The sequence below is a fragment of the Pelmatolapia mariae genome, linkage group LG1 (assembly GCF_036321145.2).
Source record: "Pelmatolapia mariae isolate MD_Pm_ZW linkage group LG1, Pm_UMD_F_2, whole genome shotgun sequence".
Lineage (NCBI taxonomy): Eukaryota > Metazoa > Chordata > Actinopteri > Cichliformes > Cichlidae > Pelmatolapia > Pelmatolapia mariae.
This window is the reverse complement of record NC_086227.1, coordinates 8639317-8666401: the sequence shown is the minus strand read 5'-3', so window position 1 is coordinate 8666401 and position 27085 is coordinate 8639317. Positions and strand designations below refer to the sequence as shown.

The window sequence follows — 27085 nt, the reverse complement described above, 5'->3', positions numbered from 1 at the left end:
CAAATTCATTTTACACTGCAGGCCACATACAGTCCACTTAGATCTCATGCAAGATGGACAAGTGAAACTACAACTTCTGTCAGTGAAAAGAAGTTTAACTACATAATTAATCAATGAGATATCTTAATCTAACACAAAAGTTCACTTTTTCTACATGATAAAGAAATTCTTCTTCTTTATCAGTAGGAAAAGATGGAAAAATGTGAAAACACAGTTAAAAGTCCAGAATATATCCTCCTTCACAGGCCATATGAGGTCATAGGAATAATATACCTACTTTGCTAATAACTGCCACACTTTCCCAACTGGAGTTATACAAGGGACTCTTTTAAATACTGTTGATGCTGAACCTTTGATAATCCACCCATAGCCAAAGTTGTTTTATTCTCTGTGTTCAGTCTCATTAGTAGTCACAGTCGTTCTAAACTGCTGTGCATTCAAACTTGTGCACTAAAAATATGTTTCTTAAGTGTTCCTCTTAGCTATTGGCTACAAATGTACCTTGTGGAAAAAGTAAACATTACAAAATTATCACAGTCGTATGCCAAACAAGCTTAATGTCTTTGGAAGCTTATTTTCACAGTGTCATTGAAATGAATGGAAAATGGCTTTCTTGGTTAAAGGAAGTTAGTTTAAGAACTTAGCCTGAAAATTTGTACAGTAATACTTACCTATAATCTAATAAAAGCAGGGGTGTTAAAATGACAAAAATGAGCTCTGTTTCATATGAGCTCTGTTTCGAGTTATTACAGCTGTATATTAACTTACACGTGAGAGAGAAGGGAAGCTGGGTAAGAAATGAATCAAATACGTCTTTAGTCTCAGGGAAGACTTATTATAAGCTAGTGGCAGAAAAAGAAGGTTGTGTCTTTGATACACACACACACACACACATTCACATACACACATGCAAATAACACACAGTTTTAAAAAGTACAAAGACAAACTTACAGCACCTGCCCGATTTTCTGTCTGCGGTGGACTCGTCCTCTCCCAGCGCGCTTCTTTATTTATCAACGGAAGCTAAAGTGATTAACCCACAGCTGTTCTCCCTGCACCACACATACACACACATACAGACACACACAGACTCACACTGTCACTCCATATGTTGCACAGGCCAAAAGGTGTCAGATACCAGTGCCATCCTAGAATGAGTCAGAGAATATAAAAGTCAGAGGAGAGCTGGTGTGACATTTTGACACTTTAAATGATAAGGTTCTCTGGGAAGATAGTAAGAGCAGTGCTTGCAAGACCATACAAAGTCGTTCCCAGTGTGTGTGTTTGCGAGACAAGTCTGAGACCTGAACGAAATCCCTTGCTGCTGTGGAGACAGCCTCCCGGCCCACTGCGGACGCATTAATCACAGGTTATAATTAAATGTCTCCATCTCTTCACACAGAGACAGGATGGGAAGTGAAAGGGGGCCAGAGCTGCTATCAGGCTCACGCTCCAGCCAGGCCAGCCACCCAGAGTTCACCACATCCAGGTCTTGATCCTCCTCTGTCATCACAGTTGGTGGTAGATATTGCACAGAGGGGAAATATTTTCAAGCCATAACTCTGGGCTCTGATAGACTGCTGTAATATGAATATGGCCTATTTAAGTGCATCACTTTTATTAATCTCAGGTGTTTGCAGTTTCAGGAACTGTTTTCTGTAATGTCTCTGGTCCTTGAATGACATACATTGAGGTCCAGTATGTGATCAGTGCTCTTCTGCTGTCTTTCGACAAGATTATTCAAAAGCTACACAGTCGAATGTCATGTAACTTAGTGATGGACAAGCACAGGGAGAACCCACACACTTTTGGTGTAAATCTCCATTACTTTCTTTAAAAGTGCTAAATAGGGAATTGGCCTTGGCAGAGGATACACCTTTTGCATCCAACTATATCTAAGGATCCTTTGTTAATAGCTCGAGTGGCAGCACCACCCTTCATCTCAAAGTCTTTCCAACATTTCTGAAGGAAGTAGTTTCCTTAAAGGTTATAATGTGCCACTGTGCTACACTGTAGTATTTGTGCCTCTTGTATATTTATACTCTTACAGAGTCTTATACACACAAATATAATCTCAAGATATAGATCTATTATCTACAAAAGCAATAAATGAGTGAACTGTTCAGTGGCTTAATATGTTTTTTCTCTCTTAAGACAGCCTAAGTCATTTGTCCAAAGCATTGTTCATTAAAATGCTCTGCATCGAATCAAGAATAAGTGACATTGCAGAGCACTTTTATTGGGATGAAATGTAATACTCTGATGGATACGCCGCAGGAGAGTGGAGGGGATGCGTGTGCTGAATGATGATGTCCTGTTTAGGAAGGCGGGAGCTCACATCCCAACTAAAGCTGCCTCATAATTAGAAAGAGGAGTCTAAAGCCTTGCTTCCAGTCAAAGAGACTGTGGACATGTGTGTGTGCTGGGCGGTATGTTAAAAATTTGATCTTCATATTGTAAATACGCAATCACACTCTTATAATAAATTCCAACAAAATTCTGAGTATCACAACTCACTGCAGATAACAAGTACCCAGTGGTTACAGTCATGCTGCAAACCTCGCTTTTTTCATGAGTGTTTTTTAGAGGCTTACTGTAAGCTTTTCATAACTTTTCACTGACACTAAAGCCACGTTCTGCACTGACTCTCTGCACTCTGAGCATCTCCTGTAGAGCTATTTGTTCTTCTTTTCTGCCGCCGCTGGCACCAGCTCTCTCTGCACTCAGGCATAAGTGCAGAAACATAATGAATGTCAGGCTGAAGCAAAAGAAAAAAAAAATACACAAAGTTTACAATTAGCCTTGATTTTCAACCACCGCAAATGTAATTTGTATTCAGTTTGGGACCCCTTAACAACAGTGTGATTGGGATATTTACAAAAACGTGATTTTTTTCTTGTCTTTTTATACATTTCTAACAAAATAGAAGAAAATAGAAGAGAATCACTGCAGAGGGAGGGAAGCTGGTTTTCTTCTACCATCAGCCTTTTTATGAATTTTACATATAAATAAATATTTCCAAAACATGTCACATGTTTCAGATTACAAGCTCATCTGAATGTAATTCAGTGCATGTGCAACTGCTACAATATACGATCTGGTTTTGCAGTCTGAGGTAAAATCGCTTTATTTTGTTTCAAAACTTCTGTATGCTTGGTGGAATCTCTTTCATGTTACCACAGGGTTGTGCAATGTGTGTCTCCTAATGAGTTTTGTGACTTTTTTTTGGACAGAACTGCGTGGTATCAATTTGTGGTGTAACTATGTCATCCCCACTGGAACGTTTTGTAAGCCAATTCAGGGGAAAGAAATAATGCTTCCACAGCGACCTTATTTTAGAATTAATTACCTTTTAATATAGCCATTACTTCCCTCCGGCAACTTTTGCAAATCTGTGGTAGGCCTACTGAATAATGACTGTGTAATGACCTCATCTCATGGTCATTACGCCACATTGTAAAAACCACTGCTCTGTCATTTGCCTCCAATGACTGAAGTGACAACAGGGAAGTCCCCCCCCCGTGCTGCAACCAAATGTCTAAAGAAAAAAGAGCGAAAAAAGGAAAGGCAAAGTAGGAATGAGGAAACCTAAAGAGAAAAAAGCTGTTCACTCATTGCCCCAAATGCATCTTGTGTTCTTTCTTTCTTTCTTTCGCCTCTGTGGACCACCAGCCTTTTAAAAAGACGCAACTTTACAAATGTGACACAGAGAGCAGTTTTTTTTTTGGTCGATGCGATTTCTTTCGGGATAGGGGAACAGAAAGCGGTATGAAGAGAAATAAAACTTAGAAAACAAAGAACTTGAGGGAGACTATTGCTTTATTCTGTCAAGAAACTTATTGTACGATAATAATGAATCATTTTCAGTAAATTACCTTTACTTTAATTTAGCGGAACCGAATCATACATACGGAGCACCCCCTTAAACCTTCTCATGGTACAGTCCACAGCTCCTTTTCGTGTCCACAGCGTCGGGAACCACAGCACAACATGTTGGAGACCGTAGCCGAGCTGTTCACCTCAGAGTTAACTTTTTAATCCCGGTTTTGTCGCGTTATCGCACACAAGAGGAGGAGGCGGAGGAGGTCGCCGAGAGAAAGGGGGATAAAAAGCCAGTCATGCTATGAGGTTAGGGTGAAAGCCGGAGCGTCTTCTTGTAAAAGAAGCCCGTTGATATTTAATTGTGCACAGGAGAAGAAGAAGAGGAGAAGAAGAAGAGGAGGAGGAGGAGGGAAGAAGGGGAAGGGAAGCCCAGAGAAGCGAGAGAAAAGCGGGGAACACGATGCAGCTGGCCGCAGTGCTGTGGGGCGCCCTCCTAACTTTGCTTCTCAGCCGGAGTCCAGGTAAGAAAATGCACGGACAACAACGGCGCGAACCGGGCTTGAATCTGCATGTCAGTGGGTCCGAGCAAGAGGTGGACGGAGGTTTTTCTTTTTGGTTTTTTTTTTTTTCACCGCTGTTATTTGGCACTAGAATTTAGTTTTAGGTTGTTGTTTTTTTTCTCCTTCTCATAAGCACATTCAAACTACAGCCAAGTTTTCCCTGTAACAGTGAAGGGGCCATGTAGGTGGTTAAAACAGTGGAAAAGGTGCACGAGTGTGTTTTCATTGTTTTCTTAAAGTCTTGTTTGACAAACATGCCTGTGTAGCTCACAGATCTGTAGCAGCAGTCCTTTGGATGGTAATACCTGAAACTTGTGAAAATGTGTATATATATTCATTTTTTAGCACTTATTTCGTTTTGTATATGTGAAGCTTATTATTTTATTACTTATTTTAGTTTCTTTATTTTTGTTTACCTTTACGTACCCTGTTTATTTTGTGCGCGTGTGTGTTAAATGTTAGCGTGCCACTTTGATTTAGGCTTAAATGGGGTTTCATCAGTCTTATTTATTTATTTACTGTTTGGTGTTGTATGGAGGTTGAGGATGTGGGCTGGTACAGTACGGGGTGGGTGAATGGTATGGGGATGTTCTGTCAGATCTGCCACATTTCTTGGCTGATGTTGGAATAAGCAACCAGATGTTGTTGCTTTTCGAATCTGTCCGTTGTCTTGGATACCTAGAAGCTGAAAGTTGGTCATGTAACTTATGAAAAGGTTTTTATTTTTAAGAGAATATTTGCTTTTTGCCTGGCATATAAGCTGATGCACAGTGGCTTTAAAAAAATCTCCTTTTCTTTTGTGCAAATATCCATTTGAGTAATTGCCACGTGACCTTCATGCTCTTATTTGTCTGATAACTTCCGAGAAAGAAGCAAATTTGGATCACACTCCTCTGCGCCCTGATTGCAGGTGAACCATGCTGTTTATATATGATATTTTAGATTCTATCCCACCCCCACTGACACACCACAACTAGCAGTATTTGCTATATTTCCACTACCCTCTTTCTATGTCTTTCTAACACCTTGTATTTACAACATGTTAGAACAGCCGCTGGAATGCAAGGACCCGGCAGAGGCAATGTCTGAACACACACGTGCACAAGCACACACTGAGCTTAGTGTCATACACACATGGGTGCTGCGCTCTCTGACATGCTGTGAAAAGATTTACCTGACGGGAATAGCGAAAATGACATCTGTAATTGGCTGGTCGGACCTCAAATGGAGGTTGGTGTAATTGTAACAAGTTCTAAATGTCACCAGAAGACTGTATCTAAAATGTCAACCAGATAAGAGTCAATATCCAATTGAAAACAAAAGTCACCCTGGATGACATCCTATATATAGCGGGTCCTTTCATCCTTACAGATATGGTTATCAATGCCCCCCCCCCTCGCACCTTCCCTCTTTATCTGGGGCGGAGGCCTGCACTCCTCTGATTATAGTCTTGTTCTGTCATAAAGCAATTAAGCCTGCCGGGCCTGTATCATGTCTTAAACATTTCATTGTGCGCTGGGTATGAATGGAAGCTGCTGCTGTTGGCATTTTCCATTGTGGTGAGTAGCAAACGCCACAGCTCCAGTGCTTTGTAATTCTTCTGCTTGATAGTGGTTTTGCATTCCAGTCTACAATTGAAGATCCTTAAATCTGAGCACTTTCCTTTTGGGAATCCCAAAAATTTAGTATTTATTTCCTCTTTGGTTTATTTTTTTAATTTTTTTGTCAGTGTGGAAAAGGCTCTGAAATAGCTTTCAAACTGTAATTTGACTCGGACAGCTAAGACTTGCACTTAATGAATGATTATTTTAAGACTAGTGGCTCTTTGAGGGCAGGATCTCATACCACAGCCATCCAGTGGTTGGGGAAACTCCAGGATGCATGAAAGCCTGACATCGATAAATGCATCTTTATATGGGGACAGTAAATTCAATTCCAATGGGTCTAAACCATGAAATGTTCATCATCTTGGCCATAAATATTGTCCAAGTGATGCACCAGTCTATCATTGACATATGAGTTTCTCCCTTTTGACTGTTGTATTTTAAGATATACATTATGGGTTCATGTGGAGATGAATAAAATGGGAAAGGCTATAATTTCTACGCTGTGTACAGTAAATGACATTATGAAGGCCAGCTGCTGGTCCCATTTGACAGAAGATGCCCCAGGGCTATAATTTATCAAACTGAGTGTGGGTGTGTGGGTGTGTGGGTAACTGAGTCTCAACGTGTTTGAGGTCAAGATGCCTTCTCAGCTAAGTCTAGTGGCTTCACAGTAATGGGCTGTGTTGGACTAATGGTCTGCTGGAGAGAGTGTTACACTCTTTAATTATGTGCTCTGGGACAGTAACCCCCCACACCCCCTCACAAACTCCCACGATCTCCACTGTGCCCTCTCCATTTACTGATCAACTATCAATCAGACTTGCAGTTTGAGTCAGAGGCTGTGGTGTCGTTCCACTGAAGATCGTCAAACATTCGATCACTGTTGTGTGGGCAATAAAGCCTCATTAAAATGTAAAATCCATGACCCTTTGGGAATGGAATGAAATACTCTTCTTACACGATGATTCGTACACTGCAGAAGTGAACAGAACTAAAGTGAGACGGTGCTTCTGTATGAATCTGACAGCTGGGCAGCCATCCAAGAAAAAACCTCCTTCCTTGAGTATTTTTTTTGTCTTATTTGCTGCAGCAGCCAAACAAAGAAGATAAAAAAGAAAGGCAACGATGACAGTAAAATACGAGAAAAAGATTTTTTCTGAAAAATTTGATTCCCCTCCCCCTTTTTAAGTCATAAAAATGTACTTTGCAATATCCAGTTAGTCAGGGATTCATCTTCAATTTGGTTTTGCTAAAAGTTGGTTGACAGCAGGTTATTATGGCAGGCATGGCACACACAAATTTGGTAATAAAATATGATGTTGTGTCGTTCTTTATTCATGTTTCATCAAACAGCAGATGATTTTGACACAGATTTTTGGACAGCAGGTAGAAGTTTAGAGAAGAAAGTCAAACAATCCTAAGACCAGTGGATGGTGGCAGTTGGAGGAACAGCGGCGTGAAAGGGGAGGTGGGGAGTTTGGCCCCGTGCTTGCTCTCGTATGCCAGCCTCTGTGCCCTTCCCTGCCACCTGTATTGCCTTGTCAGATTGATTAGTCCCTTGACATTGCCGCTCTTCATCCTGGACCAACACACACGCACGCAAACACATATTTAAATGCAATCTCACTAGTGGCCTTTTCACACAACCTGCAGGCATGGATTTGCAGCAAAAAATTTATGGCTTTGTCTTGCAAAATGCCTCCAACACCACATTTGATTAAATGTCCTCAGAGTAATTGTGTTGGTATTAATGGTGTTGCAATGTTGATATTTCCAAATAATTCAGCCTAGAGACAGATTGATGGCGTGCCATAAGTTGTTTTTGGTACGGATTCCACTCTGTAGACGACTTTTCTCTGACGGGGAATGGTTGATGTGGAGGATGTGGCCGTGGTTTGGGTCAGTAAATTCGACTGCTTTGTCTTTAGTCTTGGCAAGGTTTGATTGTTTTGGCAGAAGCTTTTTGGGGGGCTTCGGGGGAATTGAGAGTTTCATTAATGGATGTGAGACTAGAGCTGCTGTGTTAGATGAGTGCACATGATTTTTGTGGCCTAAATGAGTGTGTTTGTGTGTGCCCTCCTCTGGTCTAGCTCATTAGGTTGGTGTAGGCCAGCCTTTTGCTTTCACCAGGGGAAGGTAAAGTGGGCCACCTGATACCCCCACTGTGCTTTGTCTGTCTCTGCTGAGGGGATGGAATTGCACCTCCAAGGTAGCAGTGGAGGTAACCTGTGATTACTTGATTCCCAGCCCCCCTTCCAACATTCTCGTAAGGATAAATGTCAGACTTCTAACCCCTCTCCTTTTTCTCCTCGTGTCCCTCTGCTTTCCTATAAATCACCGGCTTCTCTCCCTGCAAGACCTGACTCCATTCAGAGAGACCCTGAGGGTGGCTTTCGTCTTCAGGGCCGTTTCAGATTTCAGAACATGATGCTACTGCCTCTGGGCCCATTTCAGTTATGCTCAGCGCACTAATATTCAGTGTTACACATGTCAGGTCTTACAGCACACAAGCAAGCAAACAAACAAAGTCAACTGCTGGCAGCACTCTGGAGATTGGTTCCCAGTCTAACAGCAGAAATTATCCACTGGTGGAACTCTGTGCCAAAGGTGTGACTTGTTCTGCTTTTGCTGCTTCTTTAGCGTGCTAAAAAGATCTGTGTGTCTTTGTTTGTGATATTTGTAATGACATTTGGTGGAATTTAAAGTGCAGACTTTGATCTGTCAAAATGTATTTTATTAGCGTTTCATTTGTATCCATGTTAACATGTTAACATGTTAACATACATGTTAACATGTATGCCTAACATGCAAAAGATCCCCAGTTCATCATTGGGAGGAGACACAAATCCCTGGAAGGACTGCATCAGGAAGAGCAACTGATATAAAAAGCTGTGTCAGATCAAAATATTCAGCTCCATCCACTGTAGCAAATATGAGATCAGCAGAATTAGGGTTTCTGTGATTTGCATTACATTTCATATAATTGATTGACAGCCCTGCGACAGACTGGCACCTGTCCAGGTTGTACCACGCCTCTTGCCCTATGGAATAGGTATCAATCCTGAACTGGATAAATGGATGGATGATTGACAGCTGTGGGTTGTGCTTTACCCAGTGATTTTAAAGCAGAAAACTCCTTGAATATTGGTTTGTTGGTTTTCAGTTTTGACATTCAGGCGTTCATTCACCCACCGCGTTCATTTTTGTCAAAGCCAAGTGAATTTCACCAGTTTTGCTATGGAATTAGAATTTTTAACATGTTTTGCTTGCTGGGGTTCCACGAGTCTTGAAACACAATGGCTAACCCACCAAGTTTTTTGTTTGTTTGTTTATTTTCTGGTGCTAGGGAACTCTCAGTATAGTTAGCAGATATCTGAGCCACGATTTTCATGTCCTTTCCATTGGAAATGGAAAGATTTCCATTCACTAGCTAAATTACATGCTAGCTTATGTTACCCAGCACATTTAGGCAAATATCAGCCCTCCTTTGCTCGCAACCTTCTGTCTGCATCCATGTAACCAAAGCTTGCTCAAACATGATGGCCAGTAGCACTTGGACTACCAGTGAAGTACAAATGGAAACCATAAAGGTTTTAGTACCAAAAGTCTTGCCTCTATCTACATATTAATGTTAGATATGTGTTTGTATAGATTAGGGTTTCACTAAATCAACCATAATACACATTTTCTTTTTTCTGCTTTTCATAAATGAGAATGCATAGCTTTCTGACTGATAAGGTAACACATATGTGAACAGATCAGGCTTACTGTCTGTCCAACAGTCAAGCACATCGCAATCTGTGCTTGAATCCTTGGACCCCAAAACCAAACCCCAAGTGACTCATTTGAGAAATTGGTCACCCATGTGATATAATCGATACATTAACAGCAAAAAAGTTTTAATACAAATGTTAGTCTCACGGTTAAGTGCTTGGAACAAAAAAAGTTCCCATCATTGTTTCACAGTGATTCTTTGAATCTGAAAGTAGTGCAAAACTCGTAGCATCTGCTGTCTTTTATAATTCTTGTGGCATAAAATTCATGCCCTGTCACCACACTGGTCTGAAAATGAAAAAAATACATTTTTTTAGGCCATGTAGTATGAATCTGAGTTCCTTGGGGGCTGCAGATTATTGGGGACTGTAATAAACTCTACTTCTCTGTCTCAGTGGGGGTCTGCTGTAGAGGACAGAAAGATAAGCAGGGCTGGAGACTCACTGTCTGAGCACAACCAGGGGAGGGGGGCAGGGACACAAAGACATTCTGAAGGACACTCACACGTTCGGATCCATAGTAACTTAATTCTCCATCCTTTCTTGCTGTGACATAGGGAAAATGTCCACAGGGACATTAATGACATTCTGTCAAATTTGGTGGAAGACATTAGTGTGAAATGATCGTGGCATCAATGGATTGTTGTCATGAAAGGCCTCTTGCCATCCCCAAATCTGGTTTTAGCCACGAATTTGAAATAAGCCACTCATTCTTATGCATTATCTGGGTAACCGAGACATCATGGGACACTCTTTCCAGACAAAAAGAGGACGTTTGTCTGTGGCCAGTGTCTGCATGGTTTCAGTCTTTAGCGGGGGCACGAAGGGAAATTTGTGCAGGCGTATACTCACCATGTCTAATGGGTTAACTGCAGAGTGCAGGGCCTACACAAACATATGGTTTTGAAATGACTTTTGGCTTTTGGGTTGAGAAACGTCTGACAAAGTTTTGAGGACTGGACAGTGTCTTTGTTGTGTTGTGTTTGTTGTTGTTGTTTTTTTTTTGTTTTTTTTTAAAGATTTACTAGGAATGTACTGTACCTTTTTCCAGTTTCCGTATGATACAGAGACCTCTGCTTGATGTGGCTGCTGATGCCAAGTAAAGATCTGATGATCGATCAATGAGCTGCATTCCACTTTCAGGGAAATGTGTAAGGCAGCGTTGCTTTCCTAACAGATAAATAGACCCACGAATGTATTAGTGCAATAATAACTGTCAACGGGACTGAAGCTAATTTTGGTTGCTCATTAATTCATAAGAGGTCAACACAGCAGGCCACCCTGCATATTTTGATGCGGCCGATTTTATGTTGGATGCGTTTCTTGATGCAACCCCCAAGGGACGTTGTTTCTGGTCTAGAATGGGGGATTTAGGTGGTTTATTACTCATTGCTATAGGACATCTTTTACTTAAAAAAAAAAAAAATACATCAGTGAACCACACCGTGACACTGGGGGACATGTTCAGTCAATACTCAATATGCAGCCACTGTAGTTTATCTTGACTCAATTTCACATACATCGTTATCAATAAATACTATAGTATAGCACTGAAAGGATCTGGCCTGGAATATGGTCTCCAACAAGAGCTCAGTGTTTCTCTGTTTGATTAATGTTTGCCAACACTATAGAAGAACCACTTTGTCTTTGTCCTCCTCTCACCATTTAGACAGTAGACAGAAAGCAGACTGGGTGAGAGTTGAAGATATAAATAACTATAAACAGTGAAAGACATGCTTCTTTATTAACTGAATATGACCTCATTCACTACGCTGAGGTCATGGACTAAGTTTGTTTGCGTGTGTGCACGTGCACATGTTTTGTTCTAGACTGCTTGGCAGCTCACAAACAGCCCGGCATCAATGCGGTTTATGGATTGAGGGAGATTTTTCTCTTAATTGATGTCAAAGCCGTGACTCTGGTTTTTGTTGTACTCCACAAGATTCATCTTCAGCCCACCAAGTTTGTTTGAACACACACCCCCTTAGCTTCCTTTCCATTCGTCTTTGTCATGTCTTCTCCCCTTTTGAAGAGAAGATCTGGATTTGAACATCTCTCTTTGTACGCAGACTCCAAAATACCTTTTTTCTTCTGCTAGAATTTACTTTTAAATGGCTACTACAGCATATCAAGTAACTCTCCTTTTTTAATCCATAAACTGAAAATTACTGAGGACAGTGTACTGTAAAATTTCCATTGTGCTTTTCTGTTAATACCTATCATATTTTGTACTATTTTATGCTTTGGGTAAGCTGTAAACCTGGTTTGTATTAGACTCTAAAAAGATAGCGTTTTGGCTGAAAAAGCAGCTCAGAGCTTCTTTTGATGTTTTTCAGATCATATCTTCTGTTCCTCTTCTGCTGAGCACCTTATACTCTGTGAGATTACTCAGTCACCCTCCCTGTTTGCCAGTGGGGGTCCTGCAGATGGGAGACAGCAGCTGTCTCTTAGATTACCTCCAAAAAGGTGCTTTAATGAAGGCTCTTCACCTCACTCAACATGCCTGCATGCACAAACGACCTGTTCAGACACTGCTTTTAGGAACACACACACTCACAGCTTCCATCTCTAGCTTTAGATAAGATTAGGGTTAGATATGAGTTTACTTAGACCCCACGCACATTCAGTCAATTCTTTAAACATTAAGTCCTACGTTTAAAGCACACGAAAAAAACAAATGACAACAAAAGGCAAATTAAATAAAAGTCACCCAAATTCACTCTATAATTACTTTACAACCATAAGAATAAAGTGAGCTCTATTGATGGGAGAGTTTTGAAAGTGAACGCCTTTCCTGTTCTTGTCACCAGGCCAAAAACGGATTTAAAAGACTTCCTGCAAAGATGTACCTGTGGGTGACTCCTTGGTAGTCTTAATTTTGTCACTAGCACAATCCTTGTTACCTCTGTCCTTTGTTTTTACATTTTACCATAACTGAGCAACTGTTATTAATGGCTTATGACTGTAATTACGCTCAGCGGTGCCCAGCAGTTTAACCCAAATCTCATGGTTAGCTGCTTTTGCAGCTCTGTCAACAGAGCTGCAAAACAGCTAAATGAAGTTGGGTGACTTTTGTGATCACAGTGCGTACAGTATGAGCATACACACATATATATATATATATGTCCATCCCTTGGCTTGTGCAGCTGCAGTGAAGCACCTGTTACGTATCTGATGTCCTCCTAGCTGTTGAAACCAGGAGCAGGCATATGCTGTACCACCTATGGAATTAAATCTACACACACATACACACGCACACACGCATTTCTTTTCATATCTTAGTGAGGACATCTCATTGACTCAATGATGCTTTCCCTAGATGCTTACTCTAACCTTAACCCTAACCGTCAAAAATGAATGCCTAATCTAACCCTCAGGTTATGGTTAGGTTTAGGCTAACTGTAACACTAAAACCACATTTTGGTTTGAAACCTACATTATAGGTCTGGAGTTTTCCATAGTTGTTCATGGAAACTGTAAATGTGTGGTCTTGTTTTTTTCTATGAGTGATAGCAGTGTGGATGTAATTGAAGGAGGCTACTATCAGGCTAGAAGACCTATCAGAAAGAGAGCAGAGGCTTTAGGAATGCCCATATCAACTATTTTTTAAATCCTCAAAACAAAGAATGGATTTGAGAGCAAAGCAACACCAACAAGCCTCAAAGGAAATGGCAGGCTACTAAATTGGATGATTGCAGAGTGATCTTTGTGGACTTGGCAAGATGCTGTAAAAAGGAATCCTTTAGAACATCTAGTGAGGTCAAGAACTGTCGAGGAAGTAGACATTTCATTGTCGGAGTCTGCACTCAACACATGCCTTTGAGAGTGTAAATACAGAGGGTCTACACCAAGATGCAAACCAGGAATAAACAGCAAAAAAAATATCTAAAAATGCCTGCATTGTTCTGGAAGAAAATTCTTTAGACAGATGAATGCAAGGTTGACTGAAAGAAAGGGGGGAAGAAAAGAGCGTGGAGTAGAAAAGCAAAGTGTACAGTATCATCTGTCAAACATGGCAGAGTCAGTGTTATGGTATGGACATGTAGAGCTCCCAGTGGACCTGGGTCTGTTACGTTTATTGCTGATGGTACTTCTGATAGAAGCAGGAGAGTGAACTCTGAGGTTTTTGGAGTGATGGTGTTTCACTGTGCAGACATAATTAAATGGTGCAAAGCTGACGGGGCTGTCCCTCATTGTATACATGAATAATGACCAAAAACATAATGCAAAAGAACCCCAAGACCTTCTCAAGATAAAGAAACATTTTTATCTTGCCAGGGTGCAGTAAAGTAACATTTTTAAATGTCTGAATCAGTCGACTCAACAGATCCTGTTTTACATTCACTAAAGATAAAACTAAAAGTTTCAGATAGTTTGGAGGTTTTAAAATCATCAAAAAAATTGTATAGTTATGTCAGTTTGTTACTTTCGAGCCACTTAATCTAAATGTTTAGTGAACTATTTTTAGTAAACCCTTTGAATTAAAGCCAAAAGTTTTGTCAAAGCACGATTGCTGTATTTCTCATTAATTTGCTGATGTACATAAGAACAATTGTATAAGATGTGTGACTGTGCAAACACTGTCTGTCTGTAATAGCTCAGGTATATAGTCACTCCATTTTTACTTCTCCCACAGCAATTATCTCCATGTACACACAGACACACACTCACAGAGAGAAGCTTCCTTGGGGCTCATATGATCTCAGAGTGCTTTTGCCTTTCTAGAGTGACATCTCACACTTTTGTCCCATCGATACTGACGCACAGTGATGTCACCCGAAAGTGCGAGAGCTGAAATCTAATTCTAGACACACACATGCACACACACGCACACACACAAACACACATAACCTGCAAGAGAGTGGTTGCTTCGCCGCTGTGATGAAGGTGAAGCTCGGTATGGGTTCAGGGGAAAAGTGTTTCTCCCTCATTTCCCACCACTGCTATATGTCTTCGCGCTTGTTCTTCACGTCCTATCCAACGCTCTTTGTTCTTCGCTATTTTCTGTCAGTGGACCCCTACCCTGCAGGCACCAACTCAGCTAAGCTTGTGATGAGGGAAATGGAGGAGGTAGCTGTGGAGGTGGTAAGGGTCTTTATTAAACAAACAGTGAAGGGCTGTGGAGGCTCCATTGAAACCTGGAGCCGGAATGGGGACGCGACTGAAAGAGCAGCACTTCCTAATGAACTCGAGTGGCCCATAGAAGCAAGGGCCTTTTCACAGAAGCCAAGAAGGACAAAGTGTCAAAACAAGCCCAGCCCCTTTTCGTTCAGAGGGGCTAAACGCCGCCTTTTGACTCTGTGGAGTGTGGGCATCTGAAGCGGAGGCCATGAGGAGAAAGGAGGAGGAGGCAGAATGTACTTGTTAAAACAATGGGCCCTTAAATCAAGCACCCCTCCTTGCTTCTCTTCTTTTCCTCAGCTCCCCTTCTAATATCGCCTCGGCTTCCAATTAGACCTACTCTTGCACAAGCAATTGAAAGCCCCCATATATCGCAGGGGCCTCAGAGGAGAGGCTTTGCGTCTCTGTAGCAGTGTTGCCTCTATGAAAAGTCTTAGTATTCAGAGGAGAGTTCTGTTTGGGCTCCTCAAAGCACTCAATCTGCCACTAGGGACTTGTGTACCATCATGTCCTCTCCGTTCACCGCCTCTACTCTGCTGTCTTCCTTCTTTTCTGTACCTCTCCACCCCCTCTATTCCTCTTCTCTCCCTCTTCTTCCCACTCTCAGCCAAAACTCTTTTCTTCTTCTTGTGACCCCTCCATTCCTCCTCCATGCTTGGCTGCTTGCGGGGCTGGGACAGGAGCCGCGAACTGCCGGGCCCCGAGTTGTTTAGCCATGGATGAAAAGCGGAGACAAATATGTCTGTGGTTCAAAGTCCATCCCGGCAATTACAGTGACTGATTAAAGAGTTGGCCTACACACAGGCAGCTATGTATAATACTACAACTCCCACTCTGTTTCATAACAACGCCATCAGAATAGAGCTGAGCTTAGCAGGGCCTGATAACGGGCCTTGTTTACCGTGCACTGATTGAGAGTCAGTGCCATAAAAGTCTGCTATTGTTTTATGGACAGAGTTTATAATAAGTAGCAGACAGTGTTGTATTCATGTTTATTACATTTACAGACTGGTAAAAAAAACTAAACAGGGTTAAAGGACTGTTAAGGCAACGGTGGCTTAACTGTTGCTGAAGCAAACAGTCAAATCACAGCTCAAATGTAAACTCATGCCTGCTTTTTGTGGAAACTGTGAGACATTCGTTGGAATTATATGTGGCACTTGCTATGCTTAAAGTAGCAATACATTATTCAGTAGCAGAGTAATCCTCATTTGACCCACTGTCTGTCGGTAGGCATGCATGACTGTGTTTGCTACACAAAGTGTCAGATGAACATGTTTCTTCTCTCGCCAAACAATGCACATCAGTCTCCAAACACTGAAAGCTTTCTCACAAATAAAGGCTGTCTATCTCGGTGTTGTCTGCTTGCAAGGTTGCACTTGGATTTCTGATTTAACTTGCACCTCCCTGTCTTCATCACATTCATTGAATGTCTCGAATGAAGCAGTGTGATTACAACAGGGGTCAACAAGAGCTAAAGGAATGTTTGAAAAGTCGAGTCTGTCAAGGCTTTTGAAGCTCAGATCTCTTTATCGAAGTGATATGATACTGATGTATTAAAGTGATTTGGCTCATACTTGTTGGGAAGGTTGAATTTCATGTGAATGTCTATCTTGGAGTTCTGGCTTTTTATTTTTTATATGTCTTGACTATAATGTTGCCTTCAAAGCGAAGGAAAATGTACAGAGATTTTGTGTCGGCTGCCAAACAGTATTGTACTGATGGGCCACATTATTGGAAAATCCTGGGAAAAAAAATCATAAGTAAACAATGGAGTTTTGAAAAACAGAGAATTTCAAATCTTTTTGGTGCCTTGTACTTTTAAATGTATTTTGAAAAGTTCAATGGATGGATCACAGCCCATATATTTTGGCATTTAAAAAAAAAAAAAAAAAGGCATAGACATACAGGAAGAATAAAAGAGAACTGAGAGCTACGGTAGCACTCCCAGGGGCCAAAGTTATCCTTTAGGCCATGAGCCAAAATTAATGGAAGAGTATAACAAGAAAAGCAACAACAACAAAACTCCCATCCAGAACCAGGGGAGCCATCTGCCTGAATGGTAGTGAACTGAAGCGGGCCATAACAATATTCTGCTGAGAGTCGACACTAATTGGGTCAGCATGATTTTCCACTTTTGTTGCTAGGTGGTTGATCTATGGGGTTTCTATTCTGAGAATCGCCTACTAAAGTTATTGCGTTGGCCATCAAGAGACAAATCAGTCTATGTTGGGCAAAGTCCATCGTCTCACATTGTCCTCATTTTAACTTAGCTCACATTTATTTTAGAGATCTTGTTCCATATCAGTCGTGGCCCAAAAGGGTTCTCTAAAAGACTTGCTTGACTTTGTCTTTTGTAATTTTTGTGTATATATGGCCTTCAGCCCGGGAGGCCTTGGGCTTGTGTGCCTGTGTTCTTTCGACAGAAATGGCAATGACGCCACAAGCCCATATGGGCATAATTGTTGTTTTATATGAGAACTAAGGATTTGATTGCTGGTCCAACTTGATTGTTGCTGGTAACAGTGATGGGTTATGAGGTTTTCTTAAAGCCAATCCTTATAGTATATCTGCATTCAAGACAATGCTTACCAGTAAAAGTTTTCATGGTGCCAGATTTCTAGAGTGTCCATTGTTACTAAGCTATGAAGTCATTGGGAATAGAGCAGATACAATTTTGGGGTCCACATCACAGACTGTTGGTAAAATATGTAGTCATTGTGACAGCCCTGATTGTTCTGGGCTCCATGTTTTGAAGGCTTGATATTAGCATTTGACTGCCACTATTTTGCTCATTTGGAGCCAGAAGTGACCACATATGGACTAGGAGGTGGAGAGCTAAGTTGTCAGCTAAGGCTAGAATATTGCACCTATAAACTCTGCAACACACAGAAACACGTATCTGCGAATCAGTTCTAAGAAAAAGACTGTCCGTGGGCCTCTTTTTTTTGTTCTGTTGTTGCTCTGCCAGCCAAAGAGCCGAAGTGAAACCGAGTGTTAAACAACTGAAAACACTGCAGCCACTGTCTGTACTCTTGATATTGTATTTTTTTTAATCTTTGATGGGTTTTTTTGTTGTTGTTTTGTTTCGTGTTGTGCCCTTCTGTGTTCCGGCCCACTTGTCAGCAAATTAGCATTCAACCGACGCACATCATCCATGCTGAGCAATGTGAAGTTAGGATTTTGGAGTTTGCGGTGATTGCAAACACCTCTCTGTGGGCAAATGCTTCACAAATGGTCACAATTGCGGTAGCTTCAATTAAGCATAAAGCATAGCCAGGTCTGGACTCAGTCCTATTGAATGGAGCAGCATGCAAGACTGTTTTAAGACTATGTTTAGTGTCCAGAGTTGCACATTGATTTTTCAGTCTTTATCCAACTTTGTTAGCCGGATGGCTTCAATCTCACCAAGAGGCACAACTGTTACCATACAGACCACACTGAAATGAATCCAGTGAAAGCCTTACTTTTCATGCATTTTAAATATGCAGAAAACATATAAAAGATTAGATAAGCAAGTAATATATCAAATTTCATTAACAAATCCAAAGAGAAAACGCAAATTGGATTAGAAGCAGGCCTGCTACTGCAGATAGCATTGTTGCCAATCTTGGATTTGTAGTGTCAGAAAATGTAATTTGACATTGATGATGTGAAAGGTTGATTTTGTTGGATTTTGTCGATTTTGTTGTGTATGCAGCATTAAGGTATTTAAATACTGGTTATACATATGACCCAGATCAGCTAAAAGCACACGCTATACACACATGTCCATGTTACCGTCATATGTAAATTAAGTTACTGCATAATGAGACATATCGTAGCCTTGGTATTAATCTCATCTCTCTTACCTGCTTCTATACTTCAATTGGTAATAAGACTGGAATTGTAGCCCGGGGTCTTTAGCCTTCAACCTAAGGACTGTATACAGTGGCTTGTGGAACTTAAATTTCCTGCAGAGTGTGTTCACTTGATATAAACAGCATTTGGAGAAAACTTCTGAAGAGCTCCTGACAATATCAGTCAGCGGCCCTTGTGACTGCGTGTCCTCCCGCTGACGACTTTAGATGCTCGACTGATTGCTGTAACCTTGGCAGCTAAACGAAGACAAAAGCACGTTTTAGAGCGGTGTTTAAAAAAACACACTTGCTTCTGAAAATGGTCATATAATAGGGTTGCTGTTTTGGTCCTTTTTCAGTTAGAGCAGTGGAAAAGGCTCAAGGCTTTTTACTTTTTGCAGTACTCATAATAACTTTGCATTAACTTTACGCTCAGCTTTAGGTGCATGGGTGGACTCTGAGATGAGCTTAATCCTGTAGCAGGGAAAGAAAGGTCACGACATGTGGCTTTAGGAAATCAGAGGTGTCTCCTTCCTGTACATTTGCATTCATTCATAGCAAATCCTCGACAGGTGCTGCATCTCAAATGTGAGTCTCTCTCATGCCGCTTGCATTTGCCTCTGTTGTGCTCGTTTTTATGTTATGGGTGTGTGCGTGTATGTGAGACAGGTGCCAGGGTGCAGTCTTATTGCCCAGCAGTTGCGGGAATAAAAAGGTTCAGCTGGTGCCTGGTGATCGTCATCCAGCCCTTAGATATGTGCCTCTGGCAGAGTGCCACAAAAACATACTCACACCAGCTAGGAACCACTCAACTCAGCCTGTTGATTGTAATAAATGCGCATATGTACCCCCAACATCTTCCCCCCTGTTGTTTGCCTTCGTCTCTGGTGCCACAGCTGAAGCTGGCACCCCTGGTACGGCCGTTCCCCTCGGGCGTTAAGGTGGATACTGTCATCAAGCTGAGTGGTGCCAGTTCCTTTTATAATTGGATTTAGTGTTGGCTCTCTTCTGCCACCCCAGCCGGATAGAATTGATTTATGAGTGAGGCCTGCGAGTTTGTATGTGACGGAGTTCTGACGGCTTTGTTCTCTGCTAGCTTCCCCTCTGACACCAAGCTGTGTGGCGCTGTGAATTCTACTAATTTAGATTAGCAAATGTGATATAATTTTATTACTTGCTCTTATCTGATAAGCTGATTAGAAGTCAGTTCTAGTTGTTCTGCTGGCCCTGTTTTTTCAAACTAGCCAAGGAGCAGATGTTTAGATTGTGGGATGAGACTGTTTTTATTTTATTTTTTGAAACAAATGAATCAGAATCTCAAATCCAATTTCAAACCTATTCAAGATTTTCTTTTTAACCACATTTAAAATGAACTAGCTATTGGAATGAAACCCTTGTGACCATTTCGGTGTCTACTTGAAGGCTTGATGCTACACAGTCTCTCAAATGCCACTTGCATACTGCCCCCACTACCCACTCGGGCTCAGGTGTAGGGTGTCAGCACCCTGCCTCCTCCTCTTCCTGCCTCGGGGATTTTGGGTGAAGGCTATTCTTGACGGAGGAGTGTGCTTGATCATCCCCCCCCCCATGTGCACAAATGCTCTCTTCCCCCGCATCGAGTGACCTGTCCCCCTTCCGAGGAGGACGCAGAGGTTATGTGCCTCCAGGATGCACAAACACCTGTCTGACCACTTAGGCAGCACAGAAACGGCCCAGGAATGCAAACAAATCCTCCCCCTACCATTGAACTGCTTCTAACCTCTGCTCGTGTTCAGGAAGGGAGCGGCAGTCAGGATGATGGGTGGATGCTGTACCTGTCATCTACCTTCTGGTGCCTTCTCAGTAGGAGCAACTGGAGTGTGAAATGTCCTTCATGCGGCCCAGTGTAGGTTGGAGTCAATTCTTCCGTATCATTTTGCTTCACAGCTGTTACTCCAGCACAAAAATACACAGTGGTGTGGTCGGCACCAGCAAGAATTAGGAATGGTGTTTGCAGCATGAAGAGATGAGCCATGGCTTTTGTAGAACTCTCACTTGATATGCGAATAATATCCTATATGGGCCTCTGCTATTTTGGCACAGCTACACTTCATCTGATACTCCTTGCAAAATCTTTGATCACTAATAAATGGAAAGTTGACCTAAATAACTTCACAGAGAACAAAGGCAGCGAGAACCTGAAATAACCTGTTTTTAATTCACATAATTAGTTTTTGTGTCTCTTCTCAGCAAAGTTGTCGGTCAGGTCATACATTATGAGACACAAAAATGGTAGTTTTTCCATTTCCTTAATTCCTTTTTTTACCCAAACGGACTACTGACAGAGCACTGAGATAAAAAGTAAGACAATGTCCAGGGGACATCAAGTGCTGACCTCGTGCTCTTTATCAGCCAGACGGCTCAGGGCTCACTGCTCTGCAACAGAGCCACCATTCAGTGCAGCGTCAGACTGGCTAACGCCGATGCAACACATGATGCACCACTAATTTGTTCAGATCCACTTGAAACGTGCAACATTATACAGACAGTATGAAGGAAGTGCTTCAGACCAAATTAGGACCTAATCCTTTTGTCATTCCATGTTTTCAGCTAGTGGCGATTATTTGTTTTGAAACAAAACTGGTGTATTTATTTAGCAAGTGGTAATGTTCAGCAATTGATTTTATGTTCTTTATACCGTTTAGGCTTACAGTTGTCTTAGTTTTCCTCTTGAAGAGAAGGAGCCCAGACATGTTGAATTCAGCAGTGCTTTGTTGTGTTCTTCCTGAGAACAATACTTGCACTAATTGTGATGAATAGCAGGAGAGAAGTGCTGATGCTTTCTTGTCAAACTACTCTTGATCCAAACACTTTTAGTTAAAATACAACACGTCCTGTTCTGCTGCTGCCCGGTCTATTAAAATGTTCGACAAGTCTATTAAATAGTATTTAAAGTAAAAAAAAAAAAAAAAAAAAAAAAAATTCACAACACACATCAGCATCTCTTTACTCGTCTCATTGCTTTAGTGCTTTGAAAGGCTGCTGACCTATCAAGCAGTTTAGTTTTTCTAAAGATCGGCTTAACTTGGATCACTTTGCAGAAAGGCATTATGGGTCAGCGAGACCAAAGATTAGTGACATGAAAGCAGCTACATCAAATATGCTTCCCATTCTGCACTGAAATTGCTTTATCTTTCCTAAAGACAAGTGTGCCGCTGCAGCAGCTCAGGATGTCTGTGCCAGCGCTGAGTCACGGACAACTTAATGGTGTTGTGCCCTGTTTACTGTGTTTACAATGTCCTTGCAGATATTTCCATTCCTCTGGGAGAGAAGACGCGCTTCTTATCTGCAGAGCAATGGCACTAGAAAGGGAGAGAGAGTGCGAAAGCGAGATGCAGGCTGGGGGAGGAGAAGGGGTGAACATCAAAAGGAAGAGATGCTAAATATACTCATCCCTTTTTTTGGCTCTACATGTGCATCTATATCTCAGTGTGTGGGCTTCACGAGAGGAAGCTGAACCATCAACGTGTAACTGATTCACTCCGCTGAGAGGTTCTCGACATAGAAGCGTTTCCGCCGTAAGGTGCCTTTTTGAGTAGGAATTGATTTCTAATTCAGTGTTGGATTCAACCTGCACATAACACAGCTGCGATACTAGCTTCTTACCAGGCTGTGTTGTGCTTTAGTTTACGGTCTTCCATTTACTTTGAAATATAAATAGGTTTATTATTCTTGATAGTTTTTTATAACCACTTCAGATCTGACTCTGTCAGACAGCACCGGACGAACTGTCAAGTATTGAAGTGATGATAGATAGTAAACCCCAAAAGAAATCAGAAAAATTGAAGGTGAACGAAGGGTAAGAGTAATAGTGCCTCACCTGTGATTCTTAGCTGTTATTTATTGAGTTTGTTTCTCTTCCCTGTCTCCTATCCAGCCACTTGATTATTTCCTTATCCAACACACACACACACACACACACACCCATCTCTTCTAACACACAGTTGACTTTGCCAAAGGCTAATCTGAACTATTTCCAAGCACCAGTCTTATATTTGGTAACCCTTGCAGGAACATTGGGACAGCACCACCATCAGCAACACTGATAGAGTACCATGAATGTTATCGGCCATACCGGACTTGGGCTTGAACGTAGCTTAGATTTAAGCAGTAGTTGGCACTGAAAAGAAGATTGGAGCTTTGCCAGAGTTTCTCAGTTGAGTCTGACTGTCTGGTCCTTGATGTAACCTTGACTGCTCTGGAGCTCTCTTTACCGGCAGACTTCAAGTTCTAGATCTGTTCCAAGCCAGGACCAACCGCGCCAGACTGTCGTGCCCAGACAAGAGTTTCTGACTCCAGCATGGCCTTACCTCATGGCCCCTGGGGCTGGATGCTGATGCTATGGGACCAAGAAGGCTGATAGCTGAAGTGCAAGAACGAGGAAACGTTCCAATGACGGTAGCTGAGGTCGGAGATCTTGACACGCACCCAACTTTTTCTGTTTTTTTTGTCTGATACACCAGAATTATCATGCATGATTCTCAAAGCAGCAACTCATTCAGTTTGGCTCAGTTTTTAACTCATTGGAAGCCAGCGGGTGCCTCTGGCAGTTTTTTCCTTTGTTGTCTGTGAGCAGCCAGCTGTTTATAGACTTTCTTCGCCTCTGTCTGTAGTCTTGTCAGAGGGCTGTTTTTCCCCTTAGTGAAGGCTCAGTGTTGCTTGTGGGACTGTCAGATCTTTAGAGGCTGACCTCTCCAAAACACTGGGTTGGACTCGGACACAGCTACGGTCATTGTGCTGGCAGTTAATGATTTTGCCCCTCCATTTTCACCCCCGGTCTCCTTCAGTTCCGCTGCCTCCTTTATAGACTCAGGAAATGGCTGCCCCAAATGGACGTAACTTCCAGGTCAGTGGACGTGGGGTGAGTGGGTCACGTTTGGGTTGTGGCAGTCATAAAATGAACGACTTGGCAACTTTTTTTGCGTTGCTTGAATTTGGGAGCCTTTTGTGGTGAGCGCACACACACACGCAACCACATGGGCAGATGTGCGTGGCACGTGCATAAAAATATAGGAATGTGGGTTTCTTAGGATTCAGAGCTGAGAGAACACGTGCACCCGGCTCTCGACTTATGTTGTTGATCTTTTTTGAGGTTTTCTTTCCACTCAGTCTACTTTTCTGCCCTCTTCTCTTCCTCCTGTTAGTTTTTTGCCCCCGCATACTTCTTTTCTGGATCTATCTCCTTGTCTTCGTCTCATTGCTAAGCAACAATGGCAGCCGTGACAGATCTCTGCTTTGGCTCACACAGTGTCACATCTGACTTTAGCCAACCCCCCCTTCTTTCCCTCATAAACACACATATACACCCACATGCTATACAACCTAGTGCCATGCTGGTTTATGATTCTGAAACCCACCCCCACCCACAAAACAGCTCCCTAGTCAGCACCCCCCACACTAAGGTGACAGGAGTGAAGCGTCCAGCTGGATGGAGCTGTTGTGGTGCTCTCCTCAGGGCTTTGATCTTTTGCCCTTCATCCCCCAAAGCATTGCCTGCCCTGCCAGCCTGGAGAGGGGCTGGGTCATTTCTTGATTTAGCACTGCACAGGGGACAGAGGCCTGAGGAGGCAAAAGTGTTGGAGAGATGTGACGCATACTTGTGCCGGGTTTTGCGACAGCTGGGACAAGGTGAAGGCCCTTTTTCTAGATCATCCGTCCCCTGTGCCCCACCAGCCAAGGCAGCCTTCCCTGCCTTAACGTCCCCCTAGCCAGCACTCACTCTTGGCTCCTCTTAGCTCGACAGCACAGACTCATTGTTTTTAAGCCCCCCTCCGGTCTCTGGGGAGAAGAGGGAGAAGGCTGAGGCTCCCTCTCTCTCCCTTTCCTCGGTACCCCCTGATCCCGGCCCCATTTTTTAAAGCTTTAAGACTGACCTGTCAGCCACTCTCTCTTCCCCAGAGTCAATGCAGGCCGGCCCCCTTAAAGAGCCATCCGCATCGGCCTTCTGTTTGAACAGGCCCCACCAAAAGACCCCTTGTGCTGCCCTTTGTGTGCACATAAATAAGATCAGAGTTAAAGTCCCTGTGCTCTTGTGTGCAGAGACGGACCCTGTGGGCTAGGAGGACTAATGCCGCTTGGCAGGCCCATTGATCCCAAAGCTCCTCCCAGGACGTTGACCAGCTTTGCAAATGCCCTGATGGCTGATATGCTACTTGGAGCTTATGGATGCATACACTTTTAGCTGGTAGCTCCGGTGTTAATCTTGGGTGGTTTGACAATGTGTATAATGTAACATAAGTGTGTCTTTTTCTTCATTATTTATGTCAGACTGGCTCTGGACAGCGTCAGTGCGAAATGACATTAGTTTTCTAGGATTTCATTGCCTTACAGTTTTTTATAAATAAAATAATGTAAAAAAAACCTGAATAATACATATAGCCAGGTAGAAGATTTTTTTTACCCTGTATCCCACCTAGACACACAAACCCTAACTATATGTGCTTCAACATTGATGCAGTATTTGTATTATTAATGTTATGACTGAAATCCTTACACTAGCTTAAGCTAAATCCCCTGGCAGACCATCAAGCACATCAAATCTCAGTGTATGCCCAAAGCCATGGCCTTCTCCGGGAAGCTGCTGTAGTCTAAATCAGCCCAGATTTATAGCAGGTCTTGGCTGGAACACAGCTCTGCTTAAACAATCGTCTCTCTTGTAACTGAAGAGGCAAATAAAAAAGAGATGGGCTACTCTGCTGGCGTCAGGATGAGATGTCCTAAAGCTGGAGGCCACCGCATGTCTGTTCGATGAGGGGAAAAAACATAGCCAGTGCTATAAAACTGCGGTCTTTACTCTTTGACGATGCACTAAGGAACAAGTAAGGAATAATTGAGCCAGGGTCAGAGAGGAGGAACTTGAACACTGAAGAGAATAACAAATAGAGCAAGGTTAAAGGTCCAGTTGCTGCAGAAGGCAGAGAAAAACCAACTGAAAGAGAGGAATAGAATAGCCCTTTATTGTCATTGTACATGTACGACGAAATTATGGAAAGGCCAAAGGGCCTGCGAAGAGAGGAAGGGAAAAGGTTATCAAGGCAAACCGTTACGAGGGGATTAGTTGAGGGGAAGTTGAGCTTATACACTATCAGTGGCAGCTTAGTTAACTAAGTTCAAAGATGCTGAGCCCTGAGCTGGTATTTGTAGAGAAGTCTACAGTACACACATTGAAGAACAAAAAGAGGCCAAATGATGAAATCCTGGAAGAAGTTGTGTTCTTGTCCAAAGTCGTTCTCGTGTTTTTCGCCCAGTGCTCCTCATTGTAGTGTCTCTACACTTCCTAGAAAGCACTCAGGGCAGGACTGTGATTGTTTCCTCCGTTGGTGTTGGTGAAGTTTGTATACTGTAGGTAACTGCCAGGCTGTAGGAGTGAAAATGTGACCAAGGAGTTCTTGCAGCATTATTTTTATACTTTCACTTAACAATCACAGGAATAAAGGCCAAATATTTTTCATGCATAACACTTCAGAATACTGTGTATTGTGAAAATGTGATATAATCAGAGGTTAAAAAATAAAAACAAACTATTAAAAAACCCTATGTATTTGCAATGCGTGCTCAAGCACAGAAAAACGTGTCATTGTGGAACAGACAATTGTCCAGCATGATGTCAGGGGATATCATGTTTCCTATGGCGGGTCCAAATCCCCCTGTCATGATGATTACTTGCGTGTCAATGCGTCTGGAGCCACTGGGCCACCTGTTCTCATTCCTTCATCATCAAAATCGTGGTGGGAGCCTGGCATGGGGACAGGAGGTTGCCACTGTTTGGAGTTTTTTACAGTTTTGAAATTGTTTGAGCTGAAAACAATAGTAGATTTGGGGTTCACCAAGTGCTCTTGACCAAGACAGTGTTGTGTCAGATGTGTCAAATTAGTGTCAGATGTATTAAAAGAGCAGCAATAATAAATGCACTTGCAGAAAAAGAGAGATTTATTGCTAAAGTTAGTTTAAATGTGTTTTCATGGTAAGCTCAAAAAGGCAGTGTCCAATCATTTGATGTCTAAGTGGCCGAAAGATCTGAGCCGTGTCGTTTAGCAGTACGCCTTTTATTTTTTTCTAGTGATAAACTTGGTATCAAAGTTAAGCTTAGTGATTGTCTATAAGAAGAAAGTCTGCCAGATTGAGATTTTGTTTTTTGGTGAGGTGCGGCAAGATGTTTGGAGTCTTTCTAGGAAACCCCCCCAAAAAACAAACAAGCAAAAAAAAGCAACTTTCATGCTGACAGAGTGCCTTTAAGAGAAGAAACAATTGTTTTCTATATATCTGTGTGGGAAGGAGGTCTTTGAAAGGTGCTCTTTAATGAGTGTGAATAGAGTCATCTCTGG

The 27085-nt window shown here is 42.2% G+C and overlaps 1 protein-coding gene across 2 annotated transcripts in view; it reads left to right on the top strand.

Annotated features, from left to right (window-relative positions):
• The first annotated feature begins 4008 nt into the window (after nt 1-4008).
• The window catches only part of lrp4 (low density lipoprotein receptor-related protein 4), a 104733-nt gene continuing 81656 nt past the window's right edge, over nt 4009-27085 (top strand). For both annotated transcript variants that reach the window (XM_063471082.1, XM_063471073.1), the window contains exon 1: nt 4009-4343. In XM_063471082.1, the coding sequence (XP_063327152.1) occupies nt 4283-4343 (61 nt within the window). In that variant the 5' untranslated portion in view covers nt 4009-4282. The remainder of the gene's footprint in view (nt 4344-27085) is intronic.